Genomic DNA, 21363 nt, shown 5'->3' on the forward strand with positions numbered 1-21363 from the left:
TCTCACCCTTGTGTTGCAGGGAAGGGAGCCCAACACGTGGCAGCGTTGGGGCTGCAGACACCACTTCCCCATGACTGCATGGCATTCAGTGTATTAACTCATTACCACTTTGTCCTCTTAAATTTGGCAGGCCTTGTCAATCAAAGATATCGCAGGCCCTGGCCCTTTCACTCTGTTTGTACCTCGCACAGACATACTGAACAGCGATCCACGAGTAAGTAAAAGGGCCAGATGTTTTTTATGAGCTGGACATGAGTTTTTGGGTTCAGAAGCCTTGTTCAACTACTTCTCAACTCCTCCACTTTCCACTGCAGGTCAAGGACTGGATGGCCAAAGGAGTGATGGCTCAAATCCTTCGGTACCATATGGTGGGTTGTGCCAATCTGTTGTACAATGACCTGACAAGAATCACAAACATCACCTCTCTCCATGGTGACCCAATACACATCAGCTACTCTCAGGTAAAGGAACAGAACAGTTAAACAGTCTACTCTCATTCAGCTATCTTAAAAAACTTGAATGGTTCCCTTTCCTCCTCTGATGCACAAAAATAAATGGCATTCAAATAAGATTGCCTATTCAGTTGAAGTGTTCAGCACTTACGCAGTATGCCAAGAGTGGAGTTACATTACCCTTGCTTTTACACATTATTTTATCCCCAGACTCTGGCTTTATGAGCATGATGAGAGTCTGAAAAAAAACAAAGGGAAATTTATTAAAGCTGAAACTACTGTTTGCCACAAAGAAAAGATGGTCTGGGCTCGTTGTATCAAAGCACTTCAGCATCAGCCTTACTGTCCCACAAGGTTCCAAAGAAAACATGTTTTTATTGCCTTTCCAGAACTCACTGGTTTTGAACGGCAAAGCTGAAATCATAGTCAGTGACGCTGTTGGCACAAATGGTGTGATTCATGTCATAAACCAAATTCTGGTTCCATCACATATGCAGGATTTCCCCCTCAAGAAGGTATGTGCAGCCCATTGCCATTGTCAACCCAGGGGCTTTTCCACAGTTATTGTTAGATATTTAAATCTTATAAGTCAGAAAAAAAAAAAAAAAGCGATACTGAAAAGACCTTGTGCAAACACTTTCTAGCACTGCTGTATAAATTAAATGTTTGTTACATGTAAAATTCACCAGAATTACAGGCAAAGTAAGAATAGTATAAGAGGAACTTTTGCACAGGACTTTTACAGTAGCTTTGATTATATAACAAAAAGTGACTTACTGGGAAAAGCAAGCTCATATCTTTTCTAAATACACATACGGTGTATTTTTTAGATAAATTAATTGCATATTTTTCTTTGTAGGAAAGCCTTAAAATGGTTGCAGCCAAACATGGATACATCCTGTTCAGCAGTTTGTTAGAGGTAAGGACACAAGAGACGGGAGCCATTGGACAAAGGTTGCAAACAATATTTTTTAAAGACAAAAGCACACACATAGCACATGGCGTCACCGGCAGGATGCTGTTCAGAGGAGCCAAAGGGCTCAACTTTGTACACAACAACTCGGGTCACCATGCAGTTCCTCTCCCACAGAGGAGAGAGGATATCAAGCAGACTCACAGCTGCCTTTCCCCTCCTCACTCAGCTCTGTCCTACTGTATATCAAATTACAGGACCAAGGTTTGACTCAAGTATGACCTTCTAAACCCAAAGCCAGGCCATCAGACTGGTTTTCAGTGGGCAGTCGTGGGTGATGAAGCACTCCTGAGAATTCTGTCATGTAACTCAACTTGGGCAGCTCAATTCAGACATCTGTGTTCTAAATCATGGTGTTTGCAGGCTGGTGACCAGGCAGCCCACTGGCCATTGCATCCCAGTGATACCAGGCATCGACCCAATAGGGTCAGTGCCATTTTAGACAGGGCATTAATCCTCCACCCAATTTTTGGTATGTTGCAGAAAAACAACCTGCTTGGGCTGATCTCCGACCCTATTCACAAACCCGTCACACTCTTCTGGCCCACAGACACAGCTATCCGTGGGCTGCCTCAAGAGCAGCAGGACTTCCTCTTCAAGAAGTCCAACACTGACAAACTGGTGCAGTACCTCAAATTCCACATTGTCCGTGATGCTGCGGTAAGCCCTTGCCTTTTAGGAGCACTGCCAAGGCCAAGATGTGCAAGTCCAGACACCTGCATCTCCCCTGCTTCCTCCCCAGGTGTTGGCCTACCAGCTCCCCACCTCTACCTCACTGAAGACCCTGCAAGGCTCCAACCTCAGTGTGAGCTGTGGGGATAACAGGGAGATTGTAAGTGTTCACTCTGCCAGCACATTTATCCCTCACCCCTGTTGCTGGATCCATTCACGTGCCTTTCCATAGCCCGCAAAGGAGGTCAGAGGCACCAAAACTTCATTGATCATCTCCAGAATGTGCCAATGGCCACACCAACAGATTCAGCAAACTAGATGGTTTGCAGGGCTCTCTGGAGCTGTCATTTGCTCTAAGATGCTATTTGTTCAAAACAGCTCTCAGCTATCTTGAAACTGAAATACCAGCACATTGTAACTTCTACGATGAAATACCTATTAAGATTAACCTGGTTTTGAACCCCATGAATGCAGCATCTGCATGAAAACTCTGGTTTGTAAGCACCTACAAGCTAAGACTGCAGGCATGCACACAGCCTTTTAAACCAGAACAATGTCACATTTTAATTTTCAAAATCCTGAATATGCATAAGGTAAACCTGTGGACATAGAGCTGGCATACTGTCCTGTTCAGCAAAGAAAAAAGATCATAGACTCATAGAATGGTTTGGGTTAGAAGGGACCTTAGAGATCATCTACTTGCACAGGTAGGGGGACATTCCACTAGACCAGGTTGCTCAAAGCTCCATCCAACCTGGCCTTGAACACTTAGAGGAATGGGGCATCTCTGGTCAACCTGTTCCAGTGCCTCACCAACCTCACAGTTAAGAGTTTCTCCTCAATAGCTAATCTAAACCCACCTTCTTTCAGTTTAAAGCCATCATCCCTTGTCCTATTACTACATGCCCTTCTAAAAAGCCCCTCTCCAACTCTCTTATAGCCCCCTTTAGGGACTGGAAGGTGCTCTAAGGTCTCCCTGGAGCCTGTTCTTCTCCAGGCTGAAGAGTCTCAGCTCCCTCAGGCTATCTTTGTAAGAAAGATGCACCATCCCTCTGATCGTCTTTGTGGCCCTCCTCTAGATTTTCTCCAAGGGGTCTACATTGTCCCTCTGTTGGGGGTCCCCAGAGCACAGATATGCTCATCTATGAGGTTATAGCATTCAGCTGTAAGAAGAGAGGTCGCAAAATTGGTTTCAAGTCCCTACAGCCCTCAATGCTACCTACAGTATGGTTTGACACATGAGCTTGCACCAAGAACATTCCCATAGGGGAAAGGTTATCCTCAACTCCCATTCGGGCTCTGGATTCAGCCTGGCCCCAAGGACTTCTCATACCCCTCTCTCTCCCCATCCTCTCAGGGTGCCCTTTTCCTGAATGACAGACAGTGCAAAATAGTGCAGAGGCAGCTGGAGTTTGACGGGGGCGTCGCCTACGGTATCAACTGCCTGCTGATGGAACCCAGCCTGGGGGGACGCTGTGACAGCTTCTTCACCATGGATTTCATGGTCAGTCCCCTTTTTTGGTCCCCCACCCTGATAAAGACATAGCCCAAGGGCTGAACTTCATCTTCACAGGGACTGGGGTACATTTGCTGCAGCTCTGGCACTACTAAGAGTACATCCCACCACTTCAGGCTGGCTCCATTTGGTTAGAGCCAAGATTATGAAGTGCAGCACTGCACCTGAGAGATAAACAACAAAAATTCTGCATCCACATTAAAGAGCATAGAGGAAAAGCATTTTCAGTTAAGACCACCTTAGCAAGCCCTGCTCTGTTTTCAAGAACAGTGTCTTACACATGCAAGCAAAAATTTGAGTAAGGACAAATATTTTGATCGTGCTTTTAAATTAGTAGAAGTTCACACTACATGGATTTGTTGATAGAAATTGCATTTACAAAGTTCCCTGTTACAAATGAACAGAACTGCTGCCTAAACAGCACAGGGTAGGAAGAACACAATATAAAGAACTGCTTAGTCTATGTTGGTCTCTGACATTTCTTGCTTTCACAGAAATCTTCTTTAACACACCTAAACAGACACTGTTAGAGTAGAAGTAGTTTACTCTGAACTCTGATGGGTTCCACAAATGGGACATTTTTAACTCTATTTTGAAACGATTTCAAGACCAAATTTTCTTCAGTTTAATCTGAATGTATGAAAAAATTACATAGAGGTAAATAAATTTTCATCTAGTTAGTCTAAAAAAAAGTTTATTGGAATATATATTTCAGCTGTAAAACCAACAGTTGTGTATATACCATCTGCTCAAGTCAACTTTTGTTTCACAATTTTGTTAAATGAAACTAAATTTCTTCTTCCAGAACTTATATTCTGGTATCAAAACTATTTTCTCATATTTTGTAGTACCAAATTATTTTATCTGTTTTGTTGTCAATTCTCCTCTCTTGTTTCTCCAGAGATTTTTATGATCTTTCTCAAGTGTAATAAGCCTTATCTGTTCTCTGCTCATATTTTCTACTCTCAGAAAATGGAGTTTTTGTCTATGTCAAATAGTCTTCTGTAACCATTATTTTAATATTCTTTTTTTTCTCCTTTTCCATTTTGTTCAACAGGGGCATTGTGTTAGCTGTTTCAGTAACTCCAAATGCCCTCCAGGGACAAAACCTAAGGTAATACATTCAAATCTTGCAAGTAAGCTGTCTAACTTGTTCTTCTCTGTACTTCAAACAATCAAACTAGAAAATTTCTCTCATAATAAATAAATTAAAAGGAAACCCTTGACAGTGCCACCACACTATTAAGTGATGCCATAAAGCCTCAAGGACAAAGCTGTCCCTGGGCAAACAGCCAGGTGCTGGTGATGGCGGATGCTTGTTTGTCTCACGCAGCATCCACTATAGCAAGTGTTTTGGTTGACATCAGAGCAGCCCCACCCACCACTCTCATTAATGATGCCTAACAAGTCTGGAATCAAAGAGAAGGTGGGAGTGCCACACCTGCCCCCTTCACACATCACATTTTGATTCAATGTACATCAGAAACTGTGATTTAAAGAGGAAAAAACACAAACCTCTACACAGCGCTCATTTGCCCATGCTTCCCCCTTCCTCTCTCTGTGCTGGCACACGTGATGCCCAGGAAGGAATCAGCTGGTGCACGTACGAGTCCTACGGGTTGCGAAGGGATGGCTGCCGTCGGAACTGCTCCATGGTCATCCACACGGCCAAGTGCTGCAAGGGCTACTTTGGACCAGACTGCCAAGGTAGGATTCTCACCTACACTGCTGGCCCATGGCCTGCCCCAGTACAAGTGCGTGGTGCCCAGCAGGTTGAACTGGGAGAGTTGGGAAAAGGAGCATGAGGGGAGACCAGCTGCAAGATGAGGGAAGTTGGTTGCAAGAGCCGAAGAACACAGAGATTGTTATTGCCCCAAATAATCTGTTTTTCACATTTACAGCAAGTTTTAAAGTCCATGGTAGTAGCAAAGTGAATGCTATAGAGAGTAAAGGCTGTCCTGCTATGACCAAGCCTAGAGAGACCTAATTGGTCACCAGCTGAAAGTCATTTGTACATAGACAAACATGAGGTTCACACATTTACACCAGCACACACCTGAGGCACAGTGCTTGATTGCTCAGCCACATGCAGGTGCACACAAGAGCAGAGTAAGCTCAGAAACTGTGGTTCTGGAGATGTGTGAGACAATCTGAGAGGCTTTATCTCAGCTGTTAGCTAGCAGACACTAACAAACTGCTCCTTCACCCGCCCGCCCTGTAGGGGAACAGCACAGAGGCTCCTGCCAGGACACACAGGGTCAGGATGCAAGTACGGATCTCTGTTGGCAGACAGGTCCAGTGACACAGAGCCCTGCCAGCTTGCTCTGTCCCAGTTTCACAGACAGACACATACAGACCCCATGTAATTTTGGCCAAGCCAGCCTAGGTCATGCATTGGGCTCACCCTGACGGCATGTAGGCACAGAGATATGCACAAACAAGGCTCAAAATGGGCAGTGTCTGGGGAGTGCCATTCACAGATGGGTCTGACTGAGCAAGCAGCCAGATAACAGCATCCATGACCCAGGGCTGGAAGGGTCCTCAGCACCTTAGTGATAGGAGTTGTAAAAGTGTGTCAAGGACTTTAGAGCACAAGGCTTGCAGCAGTGGTAAGTGTAACAGCTGCTTTTATGTACCTCACAAGAGATGCATTCAGAGGCATTTCCCTTCTCAATGATTTTTACAGAACAGTAAATAACCAACAGTGACAATGAATAAACACTTGAGCTAAAGAGCCACTCTTCTTTTTTTTTTTTTCTTTTAAAACTTTCAGCTTGCCCAGGGGGCCCAGAGACCCCATGCAATAACCACGGCTTCTGCAACGACGGGTACACAGGGACAGGAGAGTGCCACTGTAACAGTGGCTTCAACGGGACTTCGTGTGAGCTGTGTCTGCCGGGCAGATACGGCTTCGACTGCAGACGTACGTTTAAGTTTCCTTTCCATATCGATGCCCACGTCAAGCTTAAACTATTTCATCAGCAATGAGTTTCTAAGCAAGCCAAAAAATGCTTCCTACTTAACACCAACATTTTTCCTGGGTACCTCCTCATGTGGAGGGATGGCACAAGGTCTCAGAAGGGAGGAGAAGGTGGGGGTGCAGAGGCTGTGTAGCTGTCTCTGCACAGCACCTCCTACTCTTACATGGTACAGAAGTAACAGGGAATAGAGGCAGAGCCTCCAGCAACAGGTGTTTTTAACTACAGCACACCCTTCTGCCCCACCCCCGTAAAGCTTAAGACTTTTTAAGTAGTATGGTTCCTCAACAATTACAGGAGGCCAAGGCCATGCACTACTTTGCAGAGAAGAGAAAGGACGCCGAGATGAAGGCAGTTTGTGAAGAGGGACAGTCAAGCAACTGCTCACATAATCCCCTTCTCTGTGGTTTTAAATGTAAGCTAGGGGGAAGCAGGATCAATACCACCCTTTAGACTTCAATGTTTTCCTGACATAAAGCCTTCAGATAAGAAGCTAAAACATTAAACCTTCCACCATAACCATGAACACCTGTACTCCTCCTGAGGCCCATAGGATGGGGGGGTTATAGGCTAAATATTCTTAGGGTGTGTGCAAGAAAACAGCCTTTGACACCAATTTTCAGGATTAGGCTTACCTACAATTTATCCAATTTATAGCACACCATAACAGAAAATGTATGAGCTGGTAGTCTGAAACCCAAATTTTCTAAGAAAAAAAAAGTTTTCTAGCCCCTTCTTTTTGATGTATATTTACGTCAGCCAGAAATTAAGTAACCAGGTGAAATGAAACAAAGCCAGCAAGTGAAGCTCCCTTACAGCAGGACAGGTTTTCAAAAAATCACTTCCTCCAATCCCACATCATTTTCTTCTTTAAACAACAATAATTCAGGAAAACAGGTAAGGCAAGGAAGAGTGCCACAGCATTACCTTACAAAGCATAGAGGCATCAATAATTCCTTAAGAAAGACTCGGCATATAAGTTATTGTAGGGCCCAAGGAGTGGGGCAAAAAACATCAGCTATAGAATAAATCATTCCCTCATACCTCAGTATGAGTAACATCTCATATATAAAAGGAATCAAAAAGCTTTTCGTCATAAAAATATTTAAAACCTTAAAAAAAATTACACATAACTTGTCCACATTTTACAGCAAAGTTCACTAACCTCATATCCAGCTTCCTTACTGAGCTAGACCTTCTCCCACATGGCAATCAAACCTTCTGCCTCTACACACCTTGGTTTTGTCTGGCTTGCCCACAATTACCAGCTGCTGCTTGTCAGGACTGATCCACCTGGGTCTTCAGCTCAGCCATTAACTCCTTCCTGCCACAGTCCTTTGTGGAATTTGCTACTCCACCACAGTGCAGATCAATACTCATTATCAGAGGCACATTAAATTAATGCCAGTTCTAAAATCATAGGACCACAGGATAAATCAAGTTGGAAGGGGTTTCAGAAAGTCTGTAGTCCAACACTCTTCCTTAAACAGGGACAGTCCTGAGATCATGTTTTTCAGGATTTATCCTCTCAGGACTTGCAAACCTCCAAGGATGGAGATTGCTCAACCACTCTGGAAAGTCTGGTCCTCTGCTGACTGGCCTCATGGTGAAAACCATGAGGTTGGACTCATCCAAATTATTGCTGAATAATACTGGATCTAAACTGATAGTCCAGGTGATGTTTCTGTGGGGAAGGATCTTTCCCAATGGTACATCTGCAGGTGATCTCTCTGTGTTTCTTTTCCAGCCTGCAGATGCAAGAATGGGCAGTGTGATGAAGGATATTCAGGAACAGGACGATGTTTCTGTGAAACAGGATGGACTGGCCGGCTGTGCGAAACCAAGCTAGGTCTCTGTCCCCTCTCATCAGATTCTGTCACACGGAGCTATGGGTTGAAAGCCCTTGTAATGCAACAGAAAGTTTCCATAGATAAGGGAGAGAAAGAGTTAATAATGTCAGGAGCCATTGAAGAACACTAAGGGACTCTGGACTGTGAGGAAGACCCTTCACCCCACTGTCTCTTCCTTTGTGATATGCGAATAGGAGTTCCTACCTCCCCTGTGGAGGTGCATTGGGATGCATGAGAGAAGGCACCACCCCAGAGCCAAGCAGCCAAAAAAAAATATTCTTACAGGTTTTCCAGTTAGCTAGGCTGGTGTGAGGGGTTCTCCCTCTGCATGAAACAAGGGCGTTGTGATACAGAGAGCTCTTTCATTCCAGCTGTTCTGTCTTCCCCGCAGCTCTGCCGCCAGTGTGTTCCCCAAGCTGCTCCCCCAACGCCGTCTGCACAGAGAACAAGACGTGCCAGTGCAAGCCGCTGTACGACGGGGATGGGATCACATGCACAGGTGAGCTCCCTCTCCCACTCACAACAGGAAGGCAGGTTGTTCCCTCTGCCACAGACACATGCATGCGGTTATTGTCCAGTATGAAATGTTGCCTGTCAAACCTAAAAACTTCCACAGAGTAGCAAGTGAAACAAATTTAGAATATATGGGGATCAGGGTTTTCTAAAGCATAAGGCTGATTTCTCCAGATTTACCAACCAGGAGCATGAGCAAGAAGTACACCTAAGTCAAGTTTGGAAGACAACAGGGTTTTAAGCAGGGTTTCCCTTACAGCATTTAGAGCTGGACTCAATTATCTTACAAGTCTTTTCCAGCTTACGTGATTCTATGATTTTCTTTGATGATTTTAAGCAAGGTAGTCCCCTGGTAACACTGTAGTGGAAATAGTTGTTCTTTCTCAGCCAGGTGTCTTGCATCTTCCAAAGTCTTCTGGCCAGAAGTCTGCAGGGTGGTGCTTAAATCATCAATCGAAAGGGTGTCTCTTAAATCAAGAACATCCTGACAAGAGCTTCAGAGACCTAAAGGAGAGCCTTCACAGAAATTCAGTAATGCCTCAGGAAAAGGAAATAGCCCTTTTTTCCCCTCCAAAAAAACTATTCTAGTATTTTAGTGTACCTTGAAAGAACTGGTGAAGGTTTGGTTTGTCTTTATGAAGAATATGGTCTTTAAAAGTAAACTCTACTGACTTGTTGTTTTTTTTTTCCCCTGCAGCTGCAGAACTTTGCAAACAAAACAATGGTGGGTGTCACAAGGAGGCTGAATGCACACAAGTCGGGGTGAAAGTCTTCTGCAACTGCCAGAAAGGATACAAGGGAGATGGGTTTACATGCCTTCCAATAAATCCTTGTGCTGATGGGTTCAATGGAGGCTGCCATGAGCACGCCATTTGCACTGTCATGGGACCTGTAAGTTGAATGATTTCAGTCCCCAGCAGGGAAGTATGAGGCATTTCTCCCTGGTGCCAGGAGAAACCTTTCCTCTGGTTGGATCATGCTCTGTACCTCACTAAGTCCCTGTTTTCCAAAACAACCTTTTCTGAGCTCTAACCTACTTTCCACATCAGTTTGGCATCTTTTCAGCTGAAGGGTGAGAAATAGTTTGACATCTTTGCTCTGGGGAATGAGGTACCACAGAAGATGGGATGTTTTGCATGCACAGTTTTTCTGTCCCACTCTTGGCTCACCCTAACTGATATCCTTATTTGCAACAGGAGTTTATTGGCTCAAAACTAAATACACTTTGGAAGCTAATGGACAAACAGGAAAGTTGCTGCTATCAGCTAACTAAAACATTTACACTCGTACTTTGGTGCCTTGCTGAATTAACACCGAAGCATAATTTCGTTCACAAAATTAGTAACGTGCATTGGAGAGTTATATGATACAAAATTCACAAAAAATGGATGGCAAACATATAAAAATTATATTTAAATGGCTCTTCCAGTAGTTCAGAATGTTGCTCGAAATACCAGTTTTATGTCAGCTAAGCACTTGGCTTGGCCTTTTTCATTCTCTCTCTGACCAGGACAAACGTAAGTGTGAATGTAAAAATAACTACATTGGTGATGGGCTGAACTGCACCGTGATGCAGCTTCCTCTTGACCGCTGCTTGCAAGACAACGGGCAGTGCCACCCCGACGCTGACTGTGCTGACCTCCACTTCCAAGGTGAGGATGGCACTCCATGCACACCATCATCCCTGAGCTGCTGCACTGTGGCCAGTGGCCAGGATCTGTAAGCCCTCTCAGCCCTCTGCCTATGTCCCCTCGAAAGCATGAGAAGACTGAGGTTAGAACATGTGCTTACCCACCTTGCAATACCAGATTTATGAAGCAAGGTATCAGGGCATTCCAGATGGGAATGTTACCCCTAAGGAATCAGTCTGTCCTAACTACATTTCACAAAATTCATGAATATTGGCATGGCACAGCTGACTCTGCATCCAGACGTGGAAACCCCTTCAGGAAGAGCTGGTTCTTCTCTCTCTTTGCAGATACCACAGTTGGGGTTTTCCACTTGCGGTCCCCACAGGGCCAGTACAAAATGACTTATGAGAAGGCAAAGGAGGCCTGTGCCAACGAGTCAGCCACCATTGCCACCTACAACCAGCTGCTGTACGCGCAGAAGGTGAGGTAGCCTCTCGCTGGGAGGAGATCCCCGGAGTGGATTTAGCCACACATAAACAGAGAGGGAGCAGCAAGGGAGCTGCTCTCTGCTAATAAGCTTCATTTTCCTTCCTTTTCTTCCCTCATGCCCCAGGGTATGTTCAGCTGGGAGCAGTTTTCAGGCTGTTTATTGGTTTCATGGCTGCTCACACAGCACTGAAACCAATTCCAAGTTCTTGTTTCCAGTGATAGTGGGGTGAGAAGTAGAGTCAGACTTTCAGAGTATTTTTGCGGGCATTCTAATGCTTCTTAGAGAAATGTGCACTTCAGAGTTATGTTTAATTTATTTCTTTCAAGTAATTTTCCAGGAATCTTGTCCCCAAATACTATTAAGTTGGCAGATCCATTTCCATATTATTTTCCTTGAGTGTGTTGCAGACAACACATGGCTGACGTCAGTGGGATGAGCATCTCAACCTGAATTTGCAAAATGTGCTTTAGAAGAGTGGGTCAGACTGAGTGCCTTTTTCTGGCTCCTTCACACCTACAAAGGAAGAAAGACACTCACCATTTAGAGACACCTTTAGCAAAATGTGAGGCTGGACCACAGCCAGGACATACACCTCCTTCTGCTGCACAAGGAGATTCAGATTGTAGCCACAGCTGCAGGTTCCGTGTGCTCCATAGTTTAAATATTTCCCTTGAAGCAGCAAAGTTGGCAATGGGGCTGGCTCCAGCACTTCCAGTGACTTACTTTCTGTGTTGAGGGGCCCCAGTCACTGCAACCCCTTAGCTCAGCACAGGGCAAGCTGCAGGACAGATGGATGGACAGAGCCTTCTCAGATGCACAGAAAGAGTGCTAGCAGGGCAGGTGCTGCCTGAGTACTCTGAGGGGATTGTTCATTCAGAGTTCTCCAGCCCTACCGCTCAGCAATTCCCCGTGTTTTTTCCCTTATGGCTGTGCCAACCACAGGCAAGGTACCACCTGTGCTCTGCTGGCTGGCTAGATGGGGAAAGAGTGGGTTACCCGACCGGCTTCTCCTCTCCAAACTGCGGCTCTGGATACGTCGGCATCGTGGACTATGGGAGGAGAGTCAACCTGAGTGAAACCTGGGATGTTTTCTGCTACAGGGAAAAAGGTAAGAGAGTGCTTTGCCATATCCCTCTGGGCAAATGGGAGCAGCAGCCCAGATACTGGTTCCTTTCATCAGCCACAGGCTGCTAGGTAACACTGCATGTTTGTACCTTTCAGAGGTGAACTGCACCTGCAAACCAGGCTACGTGGGGGACGGCTTCTCCTGCAGTGGGAACTTGCTGCAAGTGCTGATGTCCTTCCCAACGCTGACAAACTTCCTGTCGGTATGGCCCATGGCTGGCTCACTGCTGGGGGGGAAACGGAGTGAAGTGGAATTTGTGGATTGTATCTCAGTGTTTGCTTTCCTAGCACAGCAAACACATGTAACCACAACGCACTAGTGAAGCAGGGGGGAATGGTCTAAATCTGCACCATCAAAATCAGAACTTAGTTACTATTTTTGTAATTGCTGGCTCCAAAGGGTTTTCTGGATTCTAAAACGTATTTGGAGTTAAAATGCTGGTGTAGCTTTAGCATAAAGGAGATTCTCTGCACAAATGTTGCTGGCTTTTTAAGCATCACAGTGCTTTGGAACTTTATTGTATTGCTACTGGGAAAAGGCAAAATGTTAAAAGGGTCCTTTTCTTTCCAGTACTCAGAAAGGCATTATATGTACAACTGCAACTCACTTTAAGATGTGCTTATCAAATCAGCAGCTAAAGCTGGGTTTCGAATACAAACTTCCTTTGTAATGTCACTCCAGATCTGTTTCATGGCTAATAAGAGAAAGTTCTTGTGTTATTTATACGGCCTCTCCATACAATTGCCTTTAGTAAAGCTGGATTTTGTTTCTGCCTAGGACATCATGGTTTATTCCAACAGCTCTAGAAAGGGGAGAGAGTTCCTCCAGTACCTCACAGACCTGTCTGTGCATGCCACTCTCTTTGCTCCAAATGATAGTGGGTTAAAGGAAAATGAGGTCAGTGGTTTTTTTCTTTTTTTTTCCTTCCTTGTTTTAATAACACATTTTAAACAGTCATTATGGGTTTCTGTATCCCAGTGAAATTTAAGCTTAAAAAAAATCTTAGTATGATGTGACTTCTGTGTAACCCCATATAATTTAAACTCTGCTCCTGAAAGAGGTGAATTCATTGTTTTCATTTCCCTTCCACGGTTAGAAGTGCAAGGTTATCAAGTGTTCAAGTCACTACAGAGACTTTTCTATCAGGGATTTCAGTTACCCAGTTATGAAGGAATCTGCCTGAGATGAAGTCTGTTCTGGTTTATCGAGCATTTATTTGAAGAAAGCAGCACACAGCTTTGGTATTTCCCACAAAAACCTTAAAAGCATCTGTTCCTACACTCATTTCTATACTTATCCCTTCTATTCTTTCTTTCCTTCCTTCAATCAAACATTGTTTCAGACAATTCACATGGGTTTATGCACTGGCTTACATCACTAAGCTGTTTGGAATATCCCTGAGGCTCGTCATACAGAGGAGTAAAATCCTTTCTCCTGCTGGAATTCAGGTACTGCCCACTGCAGGCAGCCATCAGAGGCCAGCAGGGACCAAGGCCCCACTGTTCACACGCAGATTTCCCCATAGCCCCTATTGCTGTTGCACTTGCTGCAGCATTAACAGCAGAGGGGGAAAAAGGTCACAGGCACTTAGCCTATGAGTAAATCCGGAGGATTAATGAGATCTATTAACACTCCTTGTATTTTGCCCTCATTTGCAGACACTTTCAGGGAGAGACATCGAGTATCATTTATCTAATGCCAGTATAATGTTTTACGAGGACTTGACCAATGGAACCACTCTTCTAACTCATCTAGGGAAAAAACTCCTCATTACAAACACCAGGGGCCAGGAACATCAAGCCCCCACTGCTGAACAGGTACCATTATAATCATTTCCTATCCTCCTGCTTTTCCCCCTGCTCGTGCCTCCCTGTAATTGGTTGGCACACTGATCTGGAGAGCAATTCGATAAGGTTGGAGTGGGCAGCAGTGAGAGACTGAATTCAGAAGGTTCTTCCCTGCCCAGAGATTGAGGGATAACAACTGGCAAACTGCAAACCTACAGGTTTGCAAACAGCCAAGTTCTGACCTGCAAAACCTCAAAGGAAGCTGTTCAAGTGGCCTGCAGGAATGGCAGGATAGGAACACAGGCTTGATTCAACCCTTTCTCTCAGCCTGGCAGGATTATGGGAAATGACTGTGTGATAGGGGAAGAGATGAGAGCAACAGGGTATCATTAAAGAAAGGTATTGGCATTTGTAAAGTTTCTTAGTAACTTTCTGAAAGAGGCTGGAGATTCCAAGACACTCTTGCTCAGTACAAAGGCAGACAAAAGAGTGGTTTGCATTTTTATTACAACTGTGGCGGGGTTTAAATATGAAACTTTATATTCTTTTTGCAAATGGAAAGTATTTTTGACACATTAGGGGAATGCATCCTTTGAAAACACACCCAACTTCTCATTTGTTATTAAGAAATCACTCACTGCTCCAGTGTTTCAAATGACCTCTGTGGCAGCAAGCCCCTGAGACCAGGGCTGGGACTCTGCTGTGGGTGATGTTGCATAGATGAATATAAAAATAAGAAGCTCTTCATCTGTGGGCTCACAATTAAAACATCCTCTAGAGAATGGTGCCTAACATACCAATTGGGACTGAGGGCAGATTTTCATGGACACCAACAATGAAGAAAGAGGTGCTGCAGGAAGAGTGCACAAATGATTCATCTGTTGCTTTTGATGCCTTCCTCCTCCCCCTTTTGGAGGAAACTTTGGTATAAGATTTACCACTTATATTTTTAAAACGACCTTATACTGCAAAACCAGTAATTGCATTAATAAAGTATATCTTTCAGAGGGATCAGGTGCACCAGTGCAAGGCTTACCTGTATCACTCAATAGCATGCCAGGAGCATTTTGAGGTGACTTTGATCTGATATTTGAGCTAGAAGACATTCTCCATTAAAAAAAAGGGCAAAAAAAAAAAAAACCCAAACAAACAAAAACAAACCCCATAGCCTCCTTTTATCAAAAGCTGCCAAGGGGAGACTTTGAGCCCATTTACACACATCTTGTTCCTGCCCTGGAGATCTGGTTAGAAATCTGTTGATTTTCCTCCTCTGTGGAGGACCTGAGGAAGTGCTGAGTTCACCACCTGCAGTAAAGCTCAGCTGGGTGCCTGGGTTCCCAGGGTGGGAAGAAGAAGTGGCAGCAAAGCACAACCCTGTCCCAGCACACATGGTTGGAGCCCACAAATCTTTCACCAGGACCCTGGCAGGGCAGCACAGGGGTGAGTGAGAGGAAGGACATGAGGTGACTCCCACAGTGCTCTGCATTGACACCACACTGAGCCCCTTCCTCCTTAGGTGCAGAAAGTTGCTGTATGCTTCAGTGTGTACTGCCTCATGCCAGGGGCAAGACCAGGCAGCAGCTCCTGGCTCTGCCCACTGAGGAGAAACCACTTTGCCAGGATGCAACTGAAAGCAGAGCTCGTAATAGTGCAGATGCCCACGAACCTACTCTCCTAAAACATAAATGCAGGCTGGAGAGACTCAGGACCAGCCTGAAGCAGTCAAGGACTCCCATTATCAGCAGAGTTTAGAGAAGTGCTGGCTTGGCAACCACTGATCCCGTCCTGATAACCTGCCAAATGGGGCCACCAAATAAAAACACAGGCAGTGATTCCCCATCAAACCAGCAAACAAGGGACATCCTCAGCCCAGAAAGCAGCTGCCTGGCACTCAGGAGTAACAGTGCTCCTAGGCAGAGATTGGCACTTGCACAAGCATCACAAAACCCTTTACTTAGAAAGGGAAAAAGAAGAAAAAAAAAAAAAAAAGAAAAGGACAGATGAATGCCTGAAGGCAATCTGCAGGTAATGATGATGGCTGCTTCATGCACAGGAGAACCATGAACAGCCTGGAGCCATCCCAGGCTGATGTCCAGAGAGGCAGCATGTGTTTTTTCTCTCTGGGTGTCAGTAACTGAGGTGGGGAAATAGACAATGTTTATTTATGTCCCAAAAGGGAGAAGCATCAAAGCTCAGCTCTCATTCCTCTTTTTCCTGTTAGAGCGAGATCCGATATGTGGAAAGAAGTGCTATAGTTGAGTGGGATATAATTGCCTCCAATGGAATAATCCATATCATTTCAGAACCTTTAAAGGCTCCATCAGAACCTGTAAGTACATAGTGATTTAGTTTTTTGATGTGATGGGAGGTAGCTGTGGCTTATATCATCCTAAACTCATTGCTGACATGCATATATTCCTAGTTTCCCTGCCACATATGCAGTTTTCAGCTTCAAAAGGTTACTTTCAAAGAGAACTGGAAGTTGAAAACAAGGTGCCAGTGAAGCTTATTCAAAATATTTCCATCTGAACAATTTCTTACCAAATTTATAAATTTATTTTCTTCAAATAAAATAATGGAGCTCATGTATGTAAAGGAGATTTCATAAAGCTCCATTTTAGTTCTTCCAAAAAGATCTTTCAAGATTCTAAGGAACATTGTTTACTCTTGCCTTGGTGTTCTTTCCTATCCAAAACAACCTGGTGCTTTGAAAACAGACATTTTTTGCCTGCATGAATTACTGCAAAGGTTCCAGTTATCCAGCCATCTCTTTGGTCCACAAGGTTAATGCTACTGACATTCTAACTCTCACTTTCATTTTGTTCTGAGCAACCCTTTCTCCTTTACAAACCAGCTTTTTATGTGCAGGCATATTTCTAGAAGCCCAGCAACCTGCCAGCACAATCTCGGTTCACAAAAACCTCTTGCAGCCTACAACTCTCAGAAGTAGGAAAAGGCACACTTGGGTAAAAGTATAAATTAATGCCTGCAAATGATTCAAAATAATAGGCAATTTCTGTCAGTCTACAGCTACGTGATATTACAGTCTTTATAATACCTTTCACATGCTAGAGGGCAACTAAATCTTTTCTACAGTCCCTCTGACCAGTGATGAGACAGGTCTAGGTCTCAGATGCAGTTTGCTTTGAGCCCTGGTAAGCAGCCAGTATGGCTACTGATAGCTAGCAATAACCATCACTACCCCAGTGCACACAGCAGTGGGGAGTGAGCCTGAACCCATGCAAAGCCCTCTAGAGTTTGTAGTACAGGTTTCCAAAGCTGCTCAGGCAAATCTGGTACCTGTTTGTCTTCCTCAAGCCAAGGAGGTTTAAGTTTCACTGTAGCCCCTGTTGCTCCTTTGAAAAACTAGACCAGAAAAGATGCTTTAGGCGTTCTTTAAAACTTTCAGCTTTAAAACCATAAAGATGATGAAGCTGTACTGGAGACAATGTCCAATACCCCAAAAAAATCTACCTGTAAGAAGGTTGCACCAAGGTTGAGGTCAGTCACTTTTCCTGAGTAACAGGACAAGAGGAAATGACCTAAAGTTGCATCAGGGGAGGTTTAGATTGAATATCAGGACAAATTTCTTCATGAAAAGGATTGTCAAACTTTGGAACAGGCTGCCCAGGGAAGTGGTAGAGTCACTATCCCTGGAGAGCTTTAAAATGTGTAGATGTGGCACCTCGGGATATGGTTTGGTGGTGGACTTGGCAGTGCTGGGTGAATGGTTGGACTCGATGACCTGTCTCAACCTAAACAATTCCATGATTCTATCAAAAGGCCACTTCAACCGTCTCTAGGGAACATGTACCAGGAATTCAAGCACAAGAGCAGCTCAGGATCAGAGCATATCTCCAGGAACACTGCATATGCTTGGCTGTTGGAAGGTGACCAGTGTCCACCCACAGCTGATTTACTCTCTTGCTTGCTTCCAGGCTCCTCTCCACACCAGTGCTGGGACAGGAATATTCTTTGGCATCTGTCTAGTTACTGGAATTGTGGCTCTTATCGGATATTCTTACCTCAGGTTCAGAAAGAGAAACACGAGCTTCCAGCACTTCAAGGTAGGTGGCAGAGAGGAACACAAAGCTTCTCCAGACCCATTGCAACTCACAGTTTCTCTGTGCATTTTGTTAAGACAGAAACACTCCCTTATCACTTCCCACTTGAACTGTTCAGACTGAGAGAGAAAGTGGGGAAGGCTCCCACACTTGTCTTGGGCACAAGCTTACATTTGCCCCCAGACACCTCCACCCAGGGTGCCCAATGGGTTCCTGCATGCATGGAAATTCCAGCAGGTAATTACAACCACTGAAAGTTCTCCTCTCCCTCCTCTGAGGCATAGCTAATCATTTTGTTGCTCTGGAGGTTGAAATGTTTGATAGGAAAAAGGTCAGATTCAAAAGACTAGCAAATTTAAATGACTGCAGGATTGAAGAATGCAGGTTTTTACATTGATGTGCTCTCATGCTTGATTTTTCTTAACTAACTTTGCTATCCTCACGTAGCATGGTGATGACTGAAACCAGCCAGAAACAACCAAGCTACTCAGAGATGAGGGATGACAAATAAGTTACAGAATGCACAAAAACCAATCCAAAAGAAAGTCTACCTAAAGTAAACAGAAATTTCTTCCTGTTCTAGCCCCTGCATGTAATATGAATCACCTTCTAGAAACAAAACACAGGACTCAAGAGCCAGGGAAAACGGTTGTGTTTTTATATAGTTGCAATGAGAGCACTCAAGACCAATCAAGTACTTTTTACCCCAGGCACAAGGTCAGGGCCACACCTCCTCTCCCATTCTTTGCTGAGGCTTAAAAATAAGAAGGGAGAGGAAAATCAGTGTTAATAATACTATAACAACCCAAAACGTAGTTCATGCTTGGAGATAGTGAGTTAGATGATACAGCCAGTTCAGTCACAACACTTCACCAGCTGGTGTTGAAGCTTAAGTGCCCCACTTAATGCATTGGAAGAAAAAGATGAATTTTAAGCAGGCTTATGTGCTTTCGTGTAGTCAAAAGATGACATTGACACATCATCACGGGAAAAGTCACAGCCTTCAAATATCACCAACCCCTCATATGAAAGATCTTCTGCACTGACTCCACCAGAACCTACTTATGATCTTTTCTCAGTAAGTATTCATTTTGGTTTGAGATTGAGAAACTACTAATATAAGGTTAAAAGGGAATGACCTTATGAAAGAAAAATGTCTAGTTGAAAAAAAATTAATTCAAGAAAACAACATATAAGTTCCTGGCTTTCCTGTCTCCCCACTGTGTGGAATTGGGTTATCTCATTTAGTAAAACTGAGGCTGTGATCTCAAGTATCTCAAGTCCATCTTCAAAGAGAGCTGAATTAAACTGGACTTCAAATGCCTCTGGATGACAGTGACATATCTATATCAACTGTAAAAGCCTTTGAATTTTGTCTTCATGTTTCCTTGCTGCAAACACAGCTGAGTGCCATGCTAGCACTCCAAAGAATCTGAAACACAAAAGGAGGGGGCTCGGTATCAAGAGAAGAAAGGACTGAGTAAAGCCAGAGTATCTGAATAGCTTCAGTGGTCCAAGTTAGCAATACTCTCATGTATATGCAGAGTCTAAAATCAAAATACACCTTTTTGCATCCAGTAAAAAGTCTTATTTGGTGCAAAAATGTTGGTTGCCAACTCTACCATCTGCATGGACTAATGTGCCAAACAGTTACTTTCGTTTCTTAGCGTAATGTGCAAGTCTGATTTTCTTTTTTCTTCTATTTTATAGGATTCAGATGACCAACAGCTTGTGATGAGTGGTCCTCATGATCAGAATTGAAGACTGAATTTGGCATTAGTCAGTTATTAAACACATTTCTATTTACACTTGCTGTGAAGAAAACCAGCACCTACACATTACAGGGAATAAAATCTTGTTACAAATTAAAAACCAAAAGAGCACAGCCTTTTTTAAGATGCAGTCTATATAACTCAGAGTTACCAACCTCAGAAGTGTTGGCTGTATCTGAGCAGTACCAACTGCGAATGCTAAATGCAAGAATGAGTCTCAACAAACCTAACCGGAAGCAAACAGACTCCTCACTGGGAAAAGTAGATAACTTTCACTAGCCTGCTTTTTAACTGCTTTTATTCTTCTTCACAGACTTTAAAATGGTCACAAACACACAGGGCTGCTAACTTGGCAAATATCCTAAATTTCTTAGTACTCTAGGTCTGTGCTTTCCTTTAACTCAGTTACAAGCATGAAAAAGGACATGTGTTAAATGTCTATTTTTAAACTGAGGGGATTTTTTTGCTAATATACTTTCAAGTAAGATATTCAGCAGCAGGAAACACAACCACCCTGTCTGCCCCACTCGCCTCCGCGAGCTTTTCTGTCTTTCCTTGAACTTGGCTGTTTTGTTTACATCTCATCTCACTGTACAAAGGCAAGCAGTCATTGAGGCAGCTCTAGCAAGACATGCAGGTGATATGAGAGCATTTAAATGCCAATCAGCCTTTACCTGACCCATTTTTGTGACAGACAACGAATACGAACATCTCCTTACCATGCAATGCCTACATTCAGTTTTTCAGGTCTGGGAGGAGCAGAAGCTGCTTCTTCACATACTGTATTTTTATAAAGCACAGCAGTAACAGCTGTGACTGGCACCACACTATTAGAAGTGAATCAAACTAGTTCCCTTCTGCCAAAATATTAACAGCATAGCGATACAGTGAGAACACGGAAGAAACCACAAACCAGCAAGCAAAGAAAGATTTTTCTCGCTGGCAGCAGTAACATCCCCCTAATGCCGAGGGGGCATTAGGTGATGTCACCCCAGGATGCCTACTATCTGAACGAGATAAGCAGGCAAACCCAGGGCTGCTGATGAAGCTTTTGAGCACAACAAAGGGAATCTAATGTGTAAATACACGTGGATGAAACAGACCCAAGTAACTTCCCAAACTTCTTCCCCTGCCCCCTACACACACCTGCTTTTTTTTAACTTCTGTTAGAAAGTTTAGAACACAAAACACACTCATATATCTAGAATTTTGCAATTAATACATCTCACGTTCTTTCCTTCTCCCCAGTCACCCAACATATTAAGGCTCAGAGAGACCAGAAGATAAAGTCCAAACATTTATTTTTGTAATAATCATTAAATATTTTTATCACAAAAAAAAAAAAGCCCCACAGTTCATAAAACTCTCTTTTACTGACAGACTATTCACCTCTGTGTTTTTCGATAGAACAGAACAAAAATTTCTTCTTGCTTTGGTGTTCAAATGAACTATACTCCCAAAATTAATATAAAGAAACACTGCCTTTAAAACATGCTCAAAAATATCTTTGAAGTCAGTAGCACAACAAGGTTAAAATGA

The 21363-nt window shown here is 43.8% G+C and overlaps 1 protein-coding gene across 3 annotated transcripts in view; it reads left to right on the plus strand.

Moving 5' to 3' along the window:
* The window catches only part of STAB2 (stabilin 2), an 84450-nt gene extending 63482 nt beyond the window's left edge, over positions 1-20968 (plus strand). For 2 of the 3 annotated variants that reach the window (XM_027890481.1, XM_027890482.1), the window contains 23 exons: positions 131-214; positions 315-461; positions 842-967; positions 1312-1371; positions 1909-2085; positions 2168-2257; positions 3455-3601; positions 4671-4727; positions 5197-5320; positions 6387-6536; positions 8339-8440; positions 8833-8940; positions 9652-9845; positions 10465-10606; positions 10933-11066; positions 12018-12183; positions 12297-12403; positions 12979-13098; positions 13860-14018; positions 16210-16317; positions 17927-18055; positions 19011-19130; positions 19763-20968. In XM_027890481.1, coding sequence (XP_027746282.1) covers positions 131-214; positions 315-461; positions 842-967; positions 1312-1371; positions 1909-2085; positions 2168-2257; positions 3455-3601; positions 4671-4727; positions 5197-5320; positions 6387-6536; positions 8339-8440; positions 8833-8940; positions 9652-9845; positions 10465-10606; positions 10933-11066; positions 12018-12183; positions 12297-12403; positions 12979-13098; positions 13860-14018; positions 16210-16317; positions 17927-18055; positions 19011-19130; positions 19763-19813 — 2802 coding nt within the window. In that variant the 3' untranslated portion in view covers positions 19814-20968. The remainder of the gene's footprint in view (positions 1-130; positions 215-314; positions 462-841; positions 968-1311; positions 1372-1908; positions 2086-2167; positions 2258-3454; positions 3602-4670; positions 4728-5196; positions 5321-6386; positions 6537-8338; positions 8441-8832; positions 8941-9651; positions 9846-10464; positions 10607-10932; positions 11067-12017; positions 12184-12296; positions 12404-12978; positions 13099-13859; positions 14019-16209; positions 16318-17926; positions 18056-19010; positions 19131-19762) is intronic. The other variant, XM_027890483.1, reaches the window with a different exon arrangement.
* Positions 20969-21363: the final 395 nt, after the last annotated feature.

The sequence above is a fragment of the Empidonax traillii genome, unplaced genomic scaffold (assembly GCF_003031625.1).
Source record: "Empidonax traillii isolate 1590-97213 ecotype Southwest subspecies unplaced genomic scaffold, ASM303162v1 scaffold289:size826226, whole genome shotgun sequence".
In the NCBI taxonomy this organism is placed as follows: Eukaryota; Metazoa; Chordata; class Aves; order Passeriformes; family Tyrannidae; genus Empidonax; species Empidonax traillii.